Below are 18,700 nucleotides of genomic sequence, written 5' to 3' on the forward strand. Positions count from 1 at the left end.
ATGTGATATGTCTTATTAAAAGTAATCATCTTTCAGCATATTTGATATGCACTGACACAAAACACTCAAGCGAGCAATTCGCTCCTGCAGATGAATGAAGTGGTTCCTTGCAGGAAGGACTGATCGTCAAAGATAATGGATGAATGTAAGTGGATATAATTGATGATGGCTTGTTTCAAAAGAACAGAGGCAGTCAGACGACTGCAACTGGATCAAATTTCTTGATAAAAACAAAGATGCATTTGCTGCTACATCTGACCACTACATTGAAAAATTTGCCAGGCTCCACATTCCATACAGAAATGTATGACAATTTAACAGTTTTCATGATGATCTACACTGTAAAAGTAAAAAAATGAGGAATTGTACCTTTAAAAACAGGTAAACTTACAATTAAGAAAAAAAAACCTTTCAAATAACATTTTAACTGTTGTTTTACAGCACACGATTATAAAAAAAAAAAAATGGCACGTGTGACACCACTGTGCTGCCTTTCCCACCCACCCCCCAAACAGTTTGAATCCGCACTGTAGCTGTGGCAGTTGAGCGTGCTGACTACTAAGTGAATAGGCCAGTCTAGTTTCAGCTGTTGGTACACTTCTTCAAGTTCTAAGGGAGCGATGTTTTCCAAAACATCTATATGCACAACATTTCTTCCAACCAGTCTTTAGTGGCTCTGTAGTCAGCACATTGAACTGCCAAAATAACGGTGTAGGTTAGAAAGCCAGTTGGGAAGTAGGGAGAATGAGGAAAAAGAGAGCAGTGACACCATCACCACCGCCAAGACCATTTAAATATGGATCACAGTGTAAAATAATTACCGTAATTTTCGCACTATAAGGCGCACCTGACTATTAGCCACCACCCATTAATTTGACGTCAAAACGGCATTTGTTCACAGATCAGCCGCACTGGACTATAAGGTGTACTCACTGTATTATGGGGTATTAACACCCAAAGACATTAACCGGTAACACTATTTGACAGCGGCACCATAAGACTGTCATAAGACCAAAATCAACCACCATGAAGCTTTGAACCAATTGGTTGCAAAGTTTCATTGCTTCAAGAAGCTTCATATGGCCATCACTGTTCTCTTGGGTGAGTCAATCAACATCTGCTTCCTCATGTTATCCAACAAGCCTCCTAGCATGCATTGCAGCGCTACAGATGTAAATAACAATCAAAATTCAGGTTCTGTGCTAACTATTTCTTCAGTTACTGTTCCAGTTGTTTCATTAATTGCTAGTTATGGTATTTGGTAAGACTTTATTTGACAGTGGTGCCATAAGACTGTCTTAAGACCATCATAATTATGACATCACACTGCCATGAGCATTAATGAATGCTTATGACAGACATCATTTTGTGTCATCTGGAAAATTATCTCACTTTTGAATGGATGTAAATGATCCGAGCTGGACATAAATGGACTTAGAGACATATTTTGCCTGATGAAACTTAATAACATCTGTTATAACCATTCATTAATGCCCATGATAATGTCATGTTATAATTATGACGGTCTTATGGCAGTTTTATGACACCGCCTTCAAATAAAGTGTTACCTACTAACCCAAATAAATCAACAAATAAGCCCCACTGGACTACATGCTGCAAGATTCAAAATGAGGGAAAAAAGTTGCGGCTTATAGTCCAAAATTACGGTGTATTTTTTTTCTCCACTGATATTTTTAGTTTAAAAAAACTACAAAAATCCAATGTAAAAATTCATGGCTACTGAAACACTCATGCTTTTCATGTTTTTTTCCCCTTGGGTAAAATTTTGGCGTTGATATTTGCTAGAATTTTACTGTGCATGTATTTACTGTATTTAAGTACAGTGTACAGGGAGGTGGACTGCTGTATCTTAATGGCTGCTTAAGTTGTTGCTCCTAACGTTTGGCTGTGAACCACTTGAACAGTTCCCCATAACGCTGAAGCCACTACCAATACTAATTGGAGGAAAATAGATATTCAAATCCAGTCAAGAGGGGATATGTTCATTAGGAAGGAGGCATTGCCATGGAGATGGAAGTGATAGGAAACGGGGGAGGTTAGCCCTTTGGGGAATTGGGATAAACCCGCAGGCTTGCCAGTAATCAGTGTTGAAACCTGTAGACAATAACTAATCCAAGCCTAATGGGGGACATAGATCTATATGACCGTACATTAATGTAATGCATACTTACTGGACTCTACATGCTTGTGCAAGCGCCAAACACTATTCATACTTTGCGATTTGTGAGTAGCGCACACATTTTCTTAAGTGGTGAATGGTCAAATAAATTCACTTATATGTTTGAGATCATACTTGAGGAGATGAGTGCGTTTGTACGGCTCCAAAAGATAAATGCAAGTGATTCAGGGCCTGAGTGGATCCCCATCAAGAAGTCACAGAGGATGGAGGATGGAGGAGGGGGGGGCAAGGCAGGTCTGGGACCAGATGTCCCCCCAGTGGGGGAGGAACGCCTAGGTGAGGATGGAAAGAGGGAGTGTGCTTGGGAAGGGGGAGGATCTCAGCAGTTGCCTTGCCAGTGCCTGTTGTCTACATCATGTTCATATTGTTCAAACATGCTGATGAATCAGACCTGCAAACAGTATTAATTACATTTAATAAGTAGTTTACACAACTAAAACTGCTTGTCTTCCTCAAATAAACTCAAATTGGTAGTGGACAATGGAATCAAACAGGCATCTACTTCTGAATATCATCATTTCGCTAGTTTGAATTGTAAATGGGAGCCTTCATATCCACTCCATTCCTCCTCATCATCATCACCACCACCACCACCACCACCACCATTATAGAAAGTTATATGCGAGATGAGACTGCAGGGGTAAATTCATAAGTGGCTTTTATGCCCACGCGCACATATACACAATTTTATTCTGTTAAAAAACAACATGAAGTTATACAAACTGCACTTATCACATCCAGGAATTTGACTTTCTCAAAAGAGCATGGAAAAAAGGTAAACAGTTTTTAAAAATTAACTCATTCGCTGCGATACACACCAATAAAAGTCCAATCCATTTTAACTGTGAAGGCTGACAGTGAATGATGATGTTTCAGTGCCACTGATGACAATAAACATCCAATTAATTTCAACCAGAAAACTCATTCAATGCCAGCCTTCCCAATTAAAATGGATGACAAACATTTATATCTGACAAACTTCTATATCCGACAATGGCAGTGAATGTAAAATATCAACTGTGAGTGGAAAATAACTAATTCAAGCAAACACTTGGTCTCTTTTTTAAAATAATTCTTCACTATATGACAAATTCTAGCAAGTACTAAAAAAACAATTTTCACTCACTAACAAAGCAACACATCGGACAAGTGATAGGATATCTAAATTCCAAGCACTATTCTAGGCGCATTGATGTTCTTGTTCTTTGGCTAAAGCCTCTTGAGTTGCCTTCACGTACTCATCATCCATACCAAACAAGTCTTTAGCATATAAAGGTTCATACCTAATCCCACAGGATCGAACTCACACCTAATTAGGCCATCACTCTATTAGCTTGTCAATGCCTCAGAGTTCAGATGTGGTGTCTCCCAAACTAAAATGGTGATATTTATTGGAACAGTCACTCCATTACAACCTTCTTATCTGCATTGAGAACACCACGGTCAGTCTGAATAGACACAATAGTGAAGAGGAGATTGAAAACTGGGTCACAGGTTAATTAATCTAACTGGCTCATATAGGAAGACGTACAACTGACTTAAGTCCATGCCAATGTAGAAAGACGCTTTTAGAAAACAAAACCAAAAAAAGCTAAACAGGCACTGTCTATTAAAATCAAGGAACGAGAGTTACGGTTAAAATGACTTGGGCTGCTGGAATAATGAGTCACTGAAATCAGGTGGACTGTAGGGCATAAGGACAATGACACATAAATAAAAGTACGTGTTCTGGGGCAATAAATATCACAAGTCTCTATTTAAAAAAAAAAAAAGGGGAAATGTTGGAAGGCTTATGGAACATTTTATGCGGATTTAAATTTGAAGTGATGCAGGTGTCTCACCATCCTGCCTGCACCCTTGCAATAAAATTATGTAAATAGCAGATTTTAAGACCAATGCAAATACATGCATATAATTCATAATTACATATCAGTGATGTACTTTTTATTATACTCATAATGCATCGGAAAAAAACAACGATTTGTAATTGTACATGATTTAATTGTGGGAAGATTTTTTTTGTGCGCAAATGTATTCAATGGCACTCATCACAAGTGCATGCAAAGATGGCGAACAGAGGTGTAAAATGGCAGTTTGACCATACATTTGTCCCTTGGCTCGCTCTCTAGATCACAATATATTACAGGGACATTGCATTAGAATGGCACATTGTCATAAAAATATAGATGATCTTTTTTCATATTTCCCAAGTGTGTTCAAAACATTCAATATTACACATTGACACACCAGTCGAAGACATACATTCCCAAAAACATGCTTTTGCCACACAGTTCAACATCCACAAAGATGAAGACTCGGATACAGCTATTTGCTGTTAACAACTATCCAACTCAACGATAGGGTGGTGTTTTCGAAATAAAACAAGTGCATAAAAGCATCTTCTGTAGGTCACTGAGCCAGAGGTGAGCAGGGTCTTTGTCTATAATTCATAGAGTTAAATGGAATGGTGCTGTCACTGCTTGTTTTCACCTCAACTCTTAACGCATAGCTGGTAAGATGCAGGATGTGCATGATAAAATATATTTTTTAATAATAATAAAACGTGCAACAAAGACCATTTGTGGAAAGACAAAAGTCCTTGACAGCAAATGGACAGTCGCCGTAAATTGCTCAAGTACAACAAAGGGAAAAGGGTGTGTGGATTTTTTAAAATATCCAATATTCTCCATACATTGTGTGTTCAGGGGGAAAAAAAGTATTTCACAGTCTTTATTAAACTAAGGATTAATGGTGAATAGATGTAAAAAAAATGTAAATGTATTTCTATCAATCTTTTTGTAGCAATCACACAAAAAGCCAAATAATTGATTAATTATTCATATTACACAGTGCAAGCTTATAAATCATTAAAGTAAAGCCCATTCATTGTTGGTGGTTAATTCAACTGTTAATTTTAAGTGATAGAAAATGAATAATGTTCTCAACCAACAGCAATAAAGCTTAATGATAAGTCAATTAGACTTACATTATGAATGGAACATCTTTATTGCTTTGTAAGAACAGATGAAAACACATTAATTTACAACAGCCTCATATATAAATAGAAAGCATAAATATTGTGTTCATGGAGTCTAGAGGTCTGCAATTTCAACATAAAATGAATCACATCAATGTTACCTCATATTGAAGGTACTGTTTTCTCCACTCTGGAGTGATGTGGGACGAAAGGTGCTCGGCAAATTTCATAGTTGCAGGAAGGAAGATTCCACGAAGTGTTATTAAATCCGAGCCCGGCTCTTTTCCTCTGCCGCGACGCCACTTTTATGTCCGGCAACTTGCTGGCTCAACATGCGGCTGGCACGTAAGCCCGAGGCGGCCCGCTTCACTCCACTTCTGCTCGCCGAGCCGGTGCCGTCCCGTCCCACATGCTACTAAACTACTCTAACACTGATACTTGTCTCACCCTGCGGGGTTCGCGTTTAGTTCGGTAAAAAGTTGTTCGAGAGTGCGTCCCGGTGACTTTGCTCCGTCCCTCGGCGAGTATATGTGCCTGCGGACCAGCGTGCGGTCCGCCATCAATGACGTGTGTGCGTCATAGAGCGCAAGCTGTCAGCTGCCACTGTTTGGAACTCTCGCTGGTCCTTCCGTCCGCTGCACCTTATCTCCTAACACAAGTTTCTATTCTTTGAGTACGTTTATGTGTAAAAAATAAACTTGTCTATAAAGCGCCTGTATTTGTTTTTTGTTTTTTGTTTTTTTTGTACTGCACCATACTGTAATTTATTCACGTCTGACTTCCGGTTTCCTGACCAGCGAGCCGTTATTAAGGCAGAGTTTGTCGTTCATGGTCCGGTGGGCGTGGTTAAATCGCTTTTTTTTTTATGTCCAATTGGGCACTTATGATTGAACTCTATTAATTCTGCCTGGCAACAAGCTACTAAAAGCACTTTAGAAGTTGAAAAGAAAAAAGTTAAAGCAGCTCCCAGAACAAAATTGGCGGGAATTGGACTATTTGTAACGCACAAAAACTAAAGGAAATTCAAAGTGCTTTACATCACATGAAAATCAGAACGACGCAATTAGAAAATAGGAAGAAAAAAAAAACACGATAAGGGAATAAATAAAAGTCACATCAAATCAGTAAAATAGTTAAAAACAAATGCGATTAAAACAGGGAATGGAAAAACACCAAAGGATTAAAATCAAAGTCATATAATTGGGTATTTGAACAAAAGAAATGTATACTGTATGTATAGGATATTAGATTACTATGTTGATTATAAATCGTTATACCAAAAGCGTCATTAACTAAGTCATTTTTTACCATTACTATTAAAAAATAAGAATGTATTTATTAAAGGGTACGTGTAAATTCTCAGTCTTCCGAGGTATGGCAATCTATAAAGACTAAATGTCTAGACTAGTGTTTTTTAACCTGGGTTCGATCGAACCCCAGGGGTTCGGTAAGTAAGTCTAAGGGGTTCGGTGAAGGTAAAAAAAACCGCAGAGCCCTATTTTCGTACGCTGATTAAATCTTTGCAAGGTGGCTTTTTAGACCAGGTTTTTGACTGGTTTGCTTCCAATTTACAGGCTTAAACCATTGCTTTAACTGCTAGTCCTCGATCTGATGGGAGCAGGAACTGGTTTGCTCAGTGGAAGGTTGACTTACAACTTGGTATGAGGGAATACAACAGACCAATGGGCAGCGTGGTCTCAAATTTTTACCTGTTTATAAAAGATGCTGTCAAAATGATAAGAATTTTGAACAGGAATTTGCTAAATTATTAGCTTGCTAGCTTAGATATATCAGTTTTTAATTTAGAGCCCAAAAAAATGCTTTATTATCCAATTCCGAAGGCTTCAATGAATCCACATGGGAAATTTGTGGGGTTCGGTACCTTTAGCAATATTAAGAACCACTGGTCTAGACCATACATGTCCAAAGTCCGGCCCGGGGGCCAAAAGCGGCCCGTGGTCAAATTTCATCCGGCCCCCAGCCTCTGTCATAAAATCAATAATGTCTGCCTGCACACAGACTTAATAAATTGTTCAGCAGTACTGCTACCAGCATATGAAATAGCTTACACACTAAATTTACCCACTAAAATGCAGCAGCACTCTCAGCAACATTACCCCGTGTAACCCTTCCAATTTTCTAAAATGGCGACAATCAACAAAAAAAAAAAGAAAGTTGACTGCGATCAGTGACGCAGTATAGGTGGAAATTGAACTATTTCTTCACTAAAATATGCATCGACTGTGTCTGCCTCATTTGCAGAGACAGTCACTGTTTTGAAGAGTTCAGTGTGAGGCGATATTACCAAACAAGACACGCTGACATGTACGACACGATTACAGGGAATATACGCAGCGAGAAATTGAAGGAACGTGAAGCTAGTTTAATTTCACAGGAGCAGTATTTCGCAATAGTCCGAGAGTTGAAAGAGAATGCCACAAAGGTGAGATTGTTGAAATTATTAATTTAAAAAATAATAAAGCAAATGTGACACACAGAATGGCTTGCTAAAATTTGCTTGAATATATTGTTGTACGTAAAGGACGTCAGCCAAGATCGGCCACCACATTTTCACCGCACCAAATCTGGCCCCCTTTGCAAAAAGTTTGGACACCCCTGGTCTAGACTCTTTGGATTCTTCTTTGTTCAATTTTCTGTGTTTTGCCTGGCTTTTCAACCAGTAGAAATTTTGTTGACAGAAAAAAAAAATTATCAACTTAGTTGACTACTGCATTTTAACTCTTGCATCTCATCTGTGCAGGATGCAAAATTGTTTTTGAATGGCCCAACTTCAAAAATGCTGAGTGAATCGAGTAACAGATCAAATCAATAGCAGCATCTAGCGGACATTTTGCGCTCGTGCACTTTCCTACTACGGTTAGCATTAGTCACACGGACACGGTATTAGAATGAGCTATTTTTTAAAACCAATATTGCTGAAACAAGCATATTTTTTCCTGTACTTATTTTTCCTTGTTTCGGGGAAAACAGCCAGACGCTCCCTCTAGCAACAAAAACAGAGCTAAAGTTAGACGGAACTGTTATGCCAGTTTATGTTTAAGTCGGCTCCAATATCCATGACGGACCGAACACGGAACCGAATCAGACCATCAACATTATTAACTCAAAAGGGTTTTAAACACGACCGCAAATCTCAAATTCCTAAAATATTGGTTGGACTGCTACTTCATCGTAAGAGCTAACATTTTCCTCACGAGTCGACGCCATACGTCGTTGGTAAAGGTCGGTTAGCAACAAGAAAAACAATGGCTTCCAGGTCGCCGTCGTCCTCTCCGGACACCGCGACGGGTTCAGGTACCGACCCGGCCCGGCCAGACACCGGGGAGCCCCTCGGTGGAGCGGGCTCGGACTCAGACTCGGACTTGGGTTTGTGTAAATTTGACTACGGTGCAATGGAGGCTGGGGAACGTCTTGAAGGTGATGAACTGGTGCAGGAGTTCCAATCAGCCGCCGACCGTGTTGGAGGTTTGGTCCAAACTGCCAGCAGGGACCAATTACTTTACCTTTATGCACGCTACAAACAGGTGAGTACCATGAACACTAGTTTATGAAGCCACTCTTATCCCCAGCATCACGTATGAACCAAACACTGAATGATTATAACTCGTTAATTGAGCAGGTGATTCAATTGTAACTGTTGTTTTAGGCCAAAGTGGGAAAATGCAATACACAAAAGCCAGGCTTCTTCGATTTCGAAGGACAGAGGAAATGGTTTGTAGCTTTTCTTCTCTTCCCATCTGTCATCCCTGTGTCATTCTCAACCACATTCTTAGTTTTGGTTGTTTCATCTTCCTCCAACAACTGTCCCACAAATGATTGCTAATGTGGAATTGTTGAATTTGAATCTCAACAAATTAAAATTGCTTTGACAAAGCCATTCATTCGTCTGTAGCTCTGTTGTTGCAATCTTCTCTTAAATATCTGCGTGGAAAAAAAACCCCTTAACAATAATATAAAACAAATACTAAGGCTGCAGCTATTGATTATTTCAGTAGTCGATTAATCGATGAACTAGTCTAGTTAGATCGAATAATCAACCCAGATAGCAGACCGACATTGAGTAAATGTTGATTTTCCATCAAAATCATCAGTATGGTTGACATCGAAATTTTCGACGTCAAGTGACGTTGAAACAACGTTGTTTTATGGTATGTCATGCGATGGTTGGGTTAACATTGTTTTATAGTAGATGAACTAATGTTGACAAACAGTTGATTTATGATTGACCGGGAAATATGATTGAAAAGTCATTGAATTATGAATGAGCGGGCGTTTTGGTCGAAAACAAGGTTGATTCAGCGATGTTCCAATATTATTAAAAATCGAATCGACGTTTACGTTTTGGAAGGATTTCAACATTGAAACAACATTAATTGAGGGTGCAAAAGTGACGTTGATTCAACAATATAAGATCGACAGAGGAATGTTGATCCATCATCTTCTCAACGTCGGTCTGCGATCTGGGGAGTAATCGGATAAGGAACATAAAAAAATTAAAATACCTGAGCTGAGCCTCAAACGGTATTAAAAAATAAAGGTTATGATCGTAGGCTGAGAACCCCAAAACAGGCACATGAGATAGTAAGGGTAAGAATGACAGCAGTTTATTATTCAGAGAGATGAGGGTTCTGAGGCTTGTAGAGACTAGGCGAAGGTACCTTAGACAAGAGGCGTAGACGAGATCCTGGAACAAAGCAAATGGATCGATGATCAGATGAGTCTACAAAAATATTCAAAACATGAGCAGGCACTAACAGTGAACTGAAAGAGACGATCTAGCGACGTGGTGGAGCTCTGGCTGGCTTATGTAGGCAGATGGTGATTTCTGACACCTGCCGCTGCTCCACCCGTCAGGTGCTGGCCCTGTAATGGGATGACAGACACACCCACATACTTGCCCAGCCCGGGGCCTGACAATGAATAAATGAGGATCTAAATACAGCAAAAGAACTAACTGGCTAACTTACATAGCAAAAGTCTGCTCGCTTCGATGCTATAAAATGAAAAAGCTTTTTTTTTTTTAATTATTTTGAACAACGCTCTTAACAAAGGGTTCAAACACATATTCCCAGAAAAACCGGCTAAATATACCTATAGACTAAATTACGAAGGCATTAAAAAACAAGCTCAAACAAAAACTTGGCTTATGTTGCTCTTAACAGGGAGCAGATGGATTCAGCCATGTGAAATGAGTTATGTCATATTTACTGTTGCCACTAGAGGTCAGTGTATCCACCGAAATCAATAAAACTAAATGCAAACACTTTCAAAACAAACCAATGCAACTTCACTGTAATTAAACAAATACTTGAAGCAGCAAAATTTAATTTGAATCTTTTTTTCTAATCAAATTACTCGAGTCAATCGATTAATCGTTGCAGCACTAACAAATACTGTTTTCAAACTTCACATGCAAATTTCATTTGATGAATGGGAATGTTCAATGAATAAGTGTTTTTGTTTTTCCTATTCAGGCAAGCATGGAAGCAGCTTGGGGACATGGAGGCGGAGCAAGCAATGCAAGAATACATTTCTTGTGTCAACATGTTAGACCCTGAAGGCAGCCAGAGGGTAATAATAGTCATTACTAATCAAATTACAGTACACATAATCTGTAAACCTGCATCCACCTTTTTTGTCTTAAATCCTCTGCTTGAGGTTGTATACGTAAAAGACAATGTTTATTATAAATGGCCACGTAATGGTTGGTTCATTAATGGGTATAAGCCATTGACTGCTCATAGCACAATGGATAGGCAATGCATGACCAGTGGGCGGGACAATCGGAGATTTTCTCATTAGATTGGCTAAAATGATACTGGCATTTAAAAATGTCTCGCAATGCCTCACAAGTATTTTGCCTACTTCCAGTAAATATTGACTATTTATTCAAGTATTTGTTTACTATAACACATCGGAAAAATTACATTCTGTATCTTATCACTTTGTTAAATGTGATTCTTTTTGCTGGGATGTACATGATCAACATCTCAATGTCTCATCTCAACAACATCAAGATCAACATCTCTTTAATTTAATTTAATCAAACTTCGGATTGATATACAGTCCAGTAATCCTGTCAGATAATATTCTTGGAAATCATAATCATTAGAGGTGCACCGAAAATTTGTTGGCTGAAATTTTTTGGACCAAAATGTGACTTAAAAAATGAGGTGTGTTACGGACACTATAATTTTTATACTGTATAACCGAAATTATAGTACGTAAACTGAAAAGTGCTTTTGTGCCAGCTAGAAGCGTGGTAGCGTGATACTCTGGAGTGCACTCGAGCGGTGATTAAGGATATGTTGGGTCAGAGCAGCTATTAATTAGCACTTACAGTGGGAGAGCACCCACATTATTGACTTGACACTTTTAGAGATTCTCTCTTGCCCCCCTGAGCAGCTAAAAGCAGTTTTATCAGGTTGTCTTTCCAGCTTGGAAACTTTTATTTCTCTGATTTCATTTTGCGCGCAAAGCTCCTTTCTGACGGTGACTCGATTGCAGGCAAGCACAACAAAAGGGCGTGTTCAGTGGCCACTCCGAGCAAAGAGTTTCAAAATTATCCTTTCATTTACCATCTGGAAACACAAATGAAAGTAATAGAACACCAAAATATAATGCAAATAGTGGAGATAAAGGGCAAAGGTGATGTCTGTGAACAGCAAATTATTATTGTCATTTTCAACATGCTTTTTAGTCTATAGTGGGTCAAGTTAAACATTTGATTTTGTTTTTTTGTAATTTTGAAATGTTATGTTGTGTATTGTTGAAATGTCAATACAAAATAAATACAAAATCTTTATAATTTTAAGCATTAACATTTTTTATCATAAAACTAAAATGGCTTTAAAAAACTAAAAATGTGAATAATAATTGACATAATTGTGATTTTCTTTATATAAATTTAATTTTTATTTAATTAATATTGGATTGGGTTTTCGGCCTCAGCTTTCTTATATTCGGTTTTTGTTTATGGCCAAGAATTTTCATTTTGGTGCGTCCCTAATAATTAAAAACTTCCTTGAATGAATCACGTTACCTAAATAGCTGTCAATTCTTACCAAAGAAGACCACTCATTCATCTTCGATACCACTTATCATCACTAGGTTTTAGGGGTGCGAGAGCCTATCCAAGCTAATGAACCGGTTGCCTGCCAATCACACGGTACAGGAAAAAAAACATTTTCAATAAAAGAAACTTGACAAAGCATAGTTTCAAACATGTTTGAAAACATTTAAGTGAGTCTATTTCACAAAGTGAGAAATTGACATTCATATTAAGTTTAAATAAATAAATAAAAAACAATTACCCACCTCAAGTCATGTACAATAGGTTCCAGCCTCCAGCTACCGGCAACCCCGAACCAGAGAAGCTGTTTAAAATAGTTCCATCTAGTAGGATGACAGATTATTATTATTATTATTATTATTATTACTATTATGTTTTTTACTAATTCAATGCAGTGTTTTTACCAATAGAGGCCAGTCTCGCTGCATTTGTTTGAAAGAATGTCTTGAGTCTTAGTAATTTTGAAATTAGGCATTCATCACTATGATATTTAATCATCGTAGTTGTTTTAGAATTGTGATAATGCAAGAAGTTGTCACAGACCGTGTCTGATTGTAATGTGATGCAGTCGTCACTTTTAATGATCTTGTGTCAGGAGAGTTTGCATTGCTATGAAGAGGCAGTCTTTTAGGGCAGCTGCAGATGTCTTCAGTCACAAATCACATTGTTCTGTGAATTTGTCATTGGAACACTGCTCATGGTGAAATGTTTAAGGAGGAAAATAAGTACAACAAGCTCATGAACTGTATTATAAAGTAGCAGACAAAACTTTTGTCTGTCAGATAAGACAAGGAAAACAGATAAATAATAATTAACTTAAGGAAATTAAGGGGAAAATGCTAAAGATTAAAAGCAGCGTATTTTAAAGCAAATGATTTTTTGCAAATTTTGTGGGCATTTAACAGCAGTTATACAATGAGAAATAATTAAGAAAAACCAACCTGTATTGGCCACATATGCTGGCTTGAAGAGTAAAATTTTAAAATGCTGTAGCTAAATAAATAGGATGCTGGGAAAATGTAACGATGTTGGGTTTGGGTCAGTAGTAATGTACACTATGCTGAAAGATTGTTTATGCCTTAAAAGCCCTTGCAACGAATTTTATTGTCATACCTAGAAATACAATACCCAAGGTCCTATTTTAACCCAGCAAGTCTTTTCAAGACTTGTATTCTACATGTGTACAGTACTTGTCCCCTCCCTATTTGTTGCTCTGACATCTACTTTAACCCCGCACTCATTGTTTGCTCTTTCCTATTTATGTCACTTTAATGATGTTTCCATCATGCACTTGACACAGCTTGACACATTCTTTTCTCCTCAAGAGGAGCGAGAGCAAACAATTGCTGACTGTGTCTCAGCGCCACACAATGCCAGGGAGGCAGTAGAGAGCACTGCTTGCAAACGCAAAAACTTGAAAAGAAGTTGATTGTATTACCGCAGCTTAGTCATTATTTTGGAAGCACCGTTAAATAAGTAGTGGGTAGGCAGAGAAACAGCACAGATAATAATAGCCAGAAGTCGACCTTTGTTCCTATTCAATTGTTGAGGAAATGCTGTTTTTATATTAGATTATACTACAGGGAAGCAGGGACGGCGCATCAGCGAATATTCTGTTTCACAAGTGGATTAGTTTGTCCCAAAAGTGCATGCACCGTTGTTTCACTTGTCATGTTTATCCCCCACTTTTTCCCTCCATTTTTATAGAATTAGATTTGTGTAGGCTTATTTGTAAGCCAAGTTTAGTCGGTGAAGAATAGGTTGGGGTCAGCGAGGGGAAAAAATTATTGAGGAATTCTGTTAAAAAGATAACTCAGTTTGGCACACATCTCCTCAAGGCAGAACTGTTGGGTTAGAGCCATTGTGCCCTTCTCATGCATATGCTTTTGTTAGGATACCTGCATTATTTAAAAATACATTACTGAAAGATTGCCATGATAAGGTTTTTTTTTTTTTTTAAATCCACATCTTAACCAAAACATGTATAATGGTTTCTTGTACGGACCGTGTTCTTCCCCGCAAGTTTTGTGTTGAACTGTGAGCCTCTCCTCAGAAAGCAAAAAGTATCAAGAAACAACACATTGTCTTCAATGGGCACTCATTTAAGGCGTACCGCAAGCAACACGTCACTTCCGCTCATTAATATTCATGACATTTTCTACTGTTGCTAAGGGGGGATACGCTCCCGTTTGTCCCTAATAGGAAATGAATGGAAATTGTGTATGAAGGAGATGTTTACAGAGCTAAACTTACCAATTCTCTCCGAAAATGATGTCCCTGGTGCCAAATTCACTGGCAAAGATGTGGAAGAACATAAAAATGTTCAGTTAAAGAGATGGCTTGCGTGTCGAAGGCTGAAAAAGACGAAAAAAACGAGCCGACCTAAGCATAGCCTTAGCTTTTTTATCGACGCGACTGACAATGACATTCTCCTGTTTCAACAAGCTATCCTTTACCACCTGCCCTGTCTTTCCTATATATTATATCCTCTGGTTGTCCTACGTCTCTGACCGTTCTTGGGGGTAATTTAGTTAGTTTTGTGTAGCGATCGCAAATGCTACTCAGTGACAGCCAACGAACATTTTTAATTTTTTCATTGATAACAAATCTTAATTCTATAATTTATTTTACATACATTACATTTATTTATAATTACATTTTTTACAACAGAAAAGGTAACTGGCAGTCAAATACCATTTTAATTCTTCTCAGGTCATTCATTGTCAGACAGAAGCAGCACTGCACAACGTCATTCTAAAAAATAAGTTAAACATATCAAAATGGCTTACCTCTTTGTCCTCTGAAGGAGCATGCCAACCCAACAAAATGTTTACTGCATATGAAATTTGAATGGCTTCACCCTGGCTTCACCTCGCTGGCGTTAAAACGTCCGCGCAAGTTGATTCATTCGTCACATTTTTTCCTCCAAGTTTTTGGTTTCGGGAAACGTATGAAGAAAACATCCTTAATGTCTTAAAGTTCCAAAAAAGCAATGCGTGAGCCGCATGTTCGTTTTTGAAAGATTACCGGAGAAAAGTAGCAGAATTAACATTTCTTCTATGCGAGGGCAGGTCTATAATGTCCCACTTCTACTTTACTTCCGCTTTACGATGCAACGTCACGGTCTAAAAATAGCATGCGTGCAGTACGCCATTCATTGATTGCTATTAACGGTGCGAGGCAGCCAATCCATTTTGACTGGAAGAGGCGGGCAGCCCTCTAAGTCAAAATGGTCTTGTGCCATCAATGGCACTGAAAAATATGCATTCACATGCAGTCTTCCCAGTTATATACTACTATTAAAGTAAATGATTAAACAACAATAAAAAAAATCAACTTCATAGTGCAATGGGGAGCCATAACCAGAGTGTATTAAAATTGTTTTTATTAACATTTTATTAATTTCTAGTTTCAATTATTTATATCAAAATGATGATTGACATTTACAAAGATAGTATAACTGCGGTACGGTGGAAGAGTGGTTAGCACGTCCGCCAAACCATTCTGAGATTGTTTGTTCAATCCTGGCTCTGACCTCCCTGTGTGGAGTTTGCATGTTCTCCTCATGCCTGGTTTGTAGGGGGGTTTCCGGGTACTCTGGTTTTCTTCCCACATCCCAAAAATAGGCATGGTATGCTGATTGGTAAATGGTGTCATACTTGTATAGCGCTTTTCCACCTTTCAAGGCCCTCAAAGCGCTTTACACCATCTCGCCATCCATCTACTGGTGACACAGCACCAGGAGCAATGTGGGGTTCAGTATCTTGATTGAACATTCCAAATCGTTCATAGGTGTGAGTGTTTGTGAATGGTTGTTTGTCTCTATGTGCCCTGTGTCTGGTTGGCAACCAGTTCAGAGTGTACACTGCTTCCTGCCCGTTGTTAGCTGGGATAGGCTCCAGCACCCCAGTGACCCACGTGAGAATAAGCAGTTCAAAAGATGAATAATTGAGCCGTCGCATTGAAATATGTGCACATCACATTATAAGTAATGTAAGCCGCAAATAAAGCAAATGTTAATATTGTGGCCTACATGACTGAAAATGTGATGGCCATTAGGGGTGTGACAAAATATTGAAATGATGGTATATCGTGATACTTTGTATCCCAAAAGGTTATCGATATGCTCCTGTCAAGAATCGAGATATCGTTTTAAAAAGGTGCCAATTAAAAAAAAAAAAAAAAAGACTGCCATTGACGGTGCTCGACGCCCAGTTCATTTAGAGTGGGAACCTTCGTTCCTTCAAAACCAGAGCATTCACAGTCATTCGGTCCAATTTTCGGGGCAATTCAAGGTCACTTGCTTTTCATTTTAGGGCATTTACAGGTCATTTCCTGTTGAGTTTGAGTCACTGCCTATTCATTTGGGTGATTCCCAGGTCACTTCCTGTTCTGTAACGCAAAATAAACGGCAAGTTACCCATAAAATACCCCAAAATCAACAGGAAGCAACCGAAAATCAACAGTTAAATGGCCTTAAATGACCCAAAATTACTCATTGCCTGGCAATGGCTGCCACTGACGGCCATAGACGTTCAATCCGTTTGAAGTGGGGGGGATGGCAGTGAATTCGTTCGTTCGCTGCCACCCTCCCAGTTCAAATGGATTGGACGTCTACTAGTGATAAACTAATTCCACTTCACAGCAGAAGCTTGTTTTTCTGTTTATTAGTTTTTTTGTAGAATATCCTAGAATGATTTCCTGACCAATTTATCGAAAATTATTGTATCGCTATATCGTCAGATCATCGTTATCGCACGCTTTGTATCGCAAATCGTATCGTATCGTATCGTGAGGTACCAAGAGGTTCCCACTCCTAATGGCCATATTTGTGGATGGCAGGTTTTTAATAGGGACAAGTTAAGTACAGTATTTTTTTTAAATACCCGTAACCATAGATAGACACATTGCCTATAATGGGTTAACCTTTGTGAAGTTGGATTAACATACATGTAAACTCCCCTGAAATACTAGGGTTTTAATACATCTCAGAGCAAGAACTTGTGGGACTAATAGGGTTTTTCCGTTTCTGTCTAGCACAACAATTCAATTTATACTTTTTTATTGTTGCTAATTGACATTTGTGTGACAGGAGAGCAGAGGAGCAGAGAGGCGAACGGGCTTTGGAGGAGCAGCGGTCAGCTCTTTGTACCAAGAGGAGACGATCAGGTAGAATTTCAAATACACAAAAAGAATGTCTATTCTGTTGTAACGCTTTCTGAAACTATTCTTTGATAAAAGAATGTTAAGTCAGGAGGATTGCGGAATAGGCTGATCCCACAGTGCTCAGATCGCCTAGGTCCTTTGCTGTCTTTGTTAACCAGCAGTCCTCATTCTGTTTGATTACATCCAACAGAGCGTAACATACACTACTGATTTATGTTAATGGAATATTTTCTCCCATTTCCTGGTACCTGGCAGACTTACTCAAGCTTAAAGACCTCATCTTCCTTCCAAATGGAAAAAAAGAGCTCTTGAATCGAAATGAAATGTGAGAATCCTGCAGTTTCCCCATCTCTTATAATTAGTATGCACAGTCTTTGGAGACACCGGCCAGGTCTCCCCTTTTAATTATGGTCAAATTGATGGAATGGGGGTGCGATGAAGACGTGGTGGGCACACGAGGGGCAAGCGGGCAAATTCCCAGAACTCTGACCCTCTTCGGAGATGCCCCTGCACTCGAACGTACACGAGCTGCTACTATACGATCTCCCCGATTGCATTTGAACCCATGCAGAACTCACTGGAACTGTCACATTGATTGCTCTGCTGCATTCCAATTTCATCTTTACTCAGAAACACAAACACACAAAACACACACCCTTCAATATTAAACATCTACGCACCTGTCAGAGTTAATTGCATCGATCGCTCCTCGCTTCTCTCTCTCTCTCTCGTTTGTGCTTATTGATAAAAGTGGCATTGATTTGCAATATAACCACGTTTGTGAGCTGATCAGTGTGTGATTGAGGAGGCTTTAAGCGCCGCGTTTGTAATCCCCTCAACAAAACACGCCGATCAACACAGCAGGCTTTGTTGCTTAGACCCTCTGACGGAAGCAGGCGCTGAGTTATTTCACTTCTCATTGCTTCTTTATTGTGTGTTTGTGTACGTGCCCGTTCCTGCAATGTGGCCAGTTTTGTCAGATTAATGAAGGACACAAACACATACACAGCACTCATGAGCAGCTTTTTTGATGACAAGGTAGCTGGTGACCTTCCCAGCATGCATTGCTTCACTGTTGATGTCACACCTCTTGCAGGAACCACATTAATCATGTATTGTTCAGTCTGTGTATACCATCACAGTAGATTACAGGCACATATCACACATTGGTCATGTAAAGCTTTTTATTTTTATCTTTGGCATAAAAGTGTGCAATATAAGCAGTCTTGTCTAATAATCGACAAAAGACTGATGATCTGGGCTA

At 38.8% G+C, this 18,700-nt stretch overlaps 2 protein-coding genes across 2 annotated transcripts in view; one reads left to right on the forward strand and one right to left on the reverse strand.

Annotated features, from left to right (window-relative positions):
• xpr1a (xenotropic and polytropic retrovirus receptor 1a) overlaps nucleotides 1–5,940 on the reverse strand; it is a 96,048-nt gene extending 90,108 nt beyond the window's left edge. The window contains exon 1 of the mRNA XM_057840560.1: nucleotides 5,339–5,940. Coding sequence (XP_057696543.1) covers nucleotides 5,339–5,407 — 69 coding nt within the window. The 5' untranslated portion in view covers nucleotides 5,408–5,940. The remainder of the gene's footprint in view (nucleotides 1–5,338) is intronic.
• Nucleotides 5,941–8,191: 2,251 nt separating this feature from the next.
• Nucleotides 8,192–18,700, forward strand: part of acbd6 (acyl-CoA binding domain containing 6) — a 58,284-nt gene continuing 47,775 nt past the window's right edge. Inside the window, exons 1-4 of the mRNA XM_057840567.1 lie at nucleotides 8,192–8,722; nucleotides 8,845–8,909; nucleotides 10,673–10,769; nucleotides 17,363–17,439. Of these exons, the coding sequence (XP_057696550.1) occupies nucleotides 8,444–8,722; nucleotides 8,845–8,909; nucleotides 10,673–10,769; nucleotides 17,363–17,439 (518 nt within the window). The 5' untranslated portion in view covers nucleotides 8,192–8,443. The remainder of the gene's footprint in view (nucleotides 8,723–8,844; nucleotides 8,910–10,672; nucleotides 10,770–17,362; nucleotides 17,440–18,700) is intronic.

This window comes from Corythoichthys intestinalis, chromosome 7 (assembly GCF_030265065.1).
Source record: "Corythoichthys intestinalis isolate RoL2023-P3 chromosome 7, ASM3026506v1, whole genome shotgun sequence".
NCBI lineage: Eukaryota > Metazoa > Chordata > Actinopteri > Syngnathiformes > Syngnathidae > Corythoichthys > Corythoichthys intestinalis.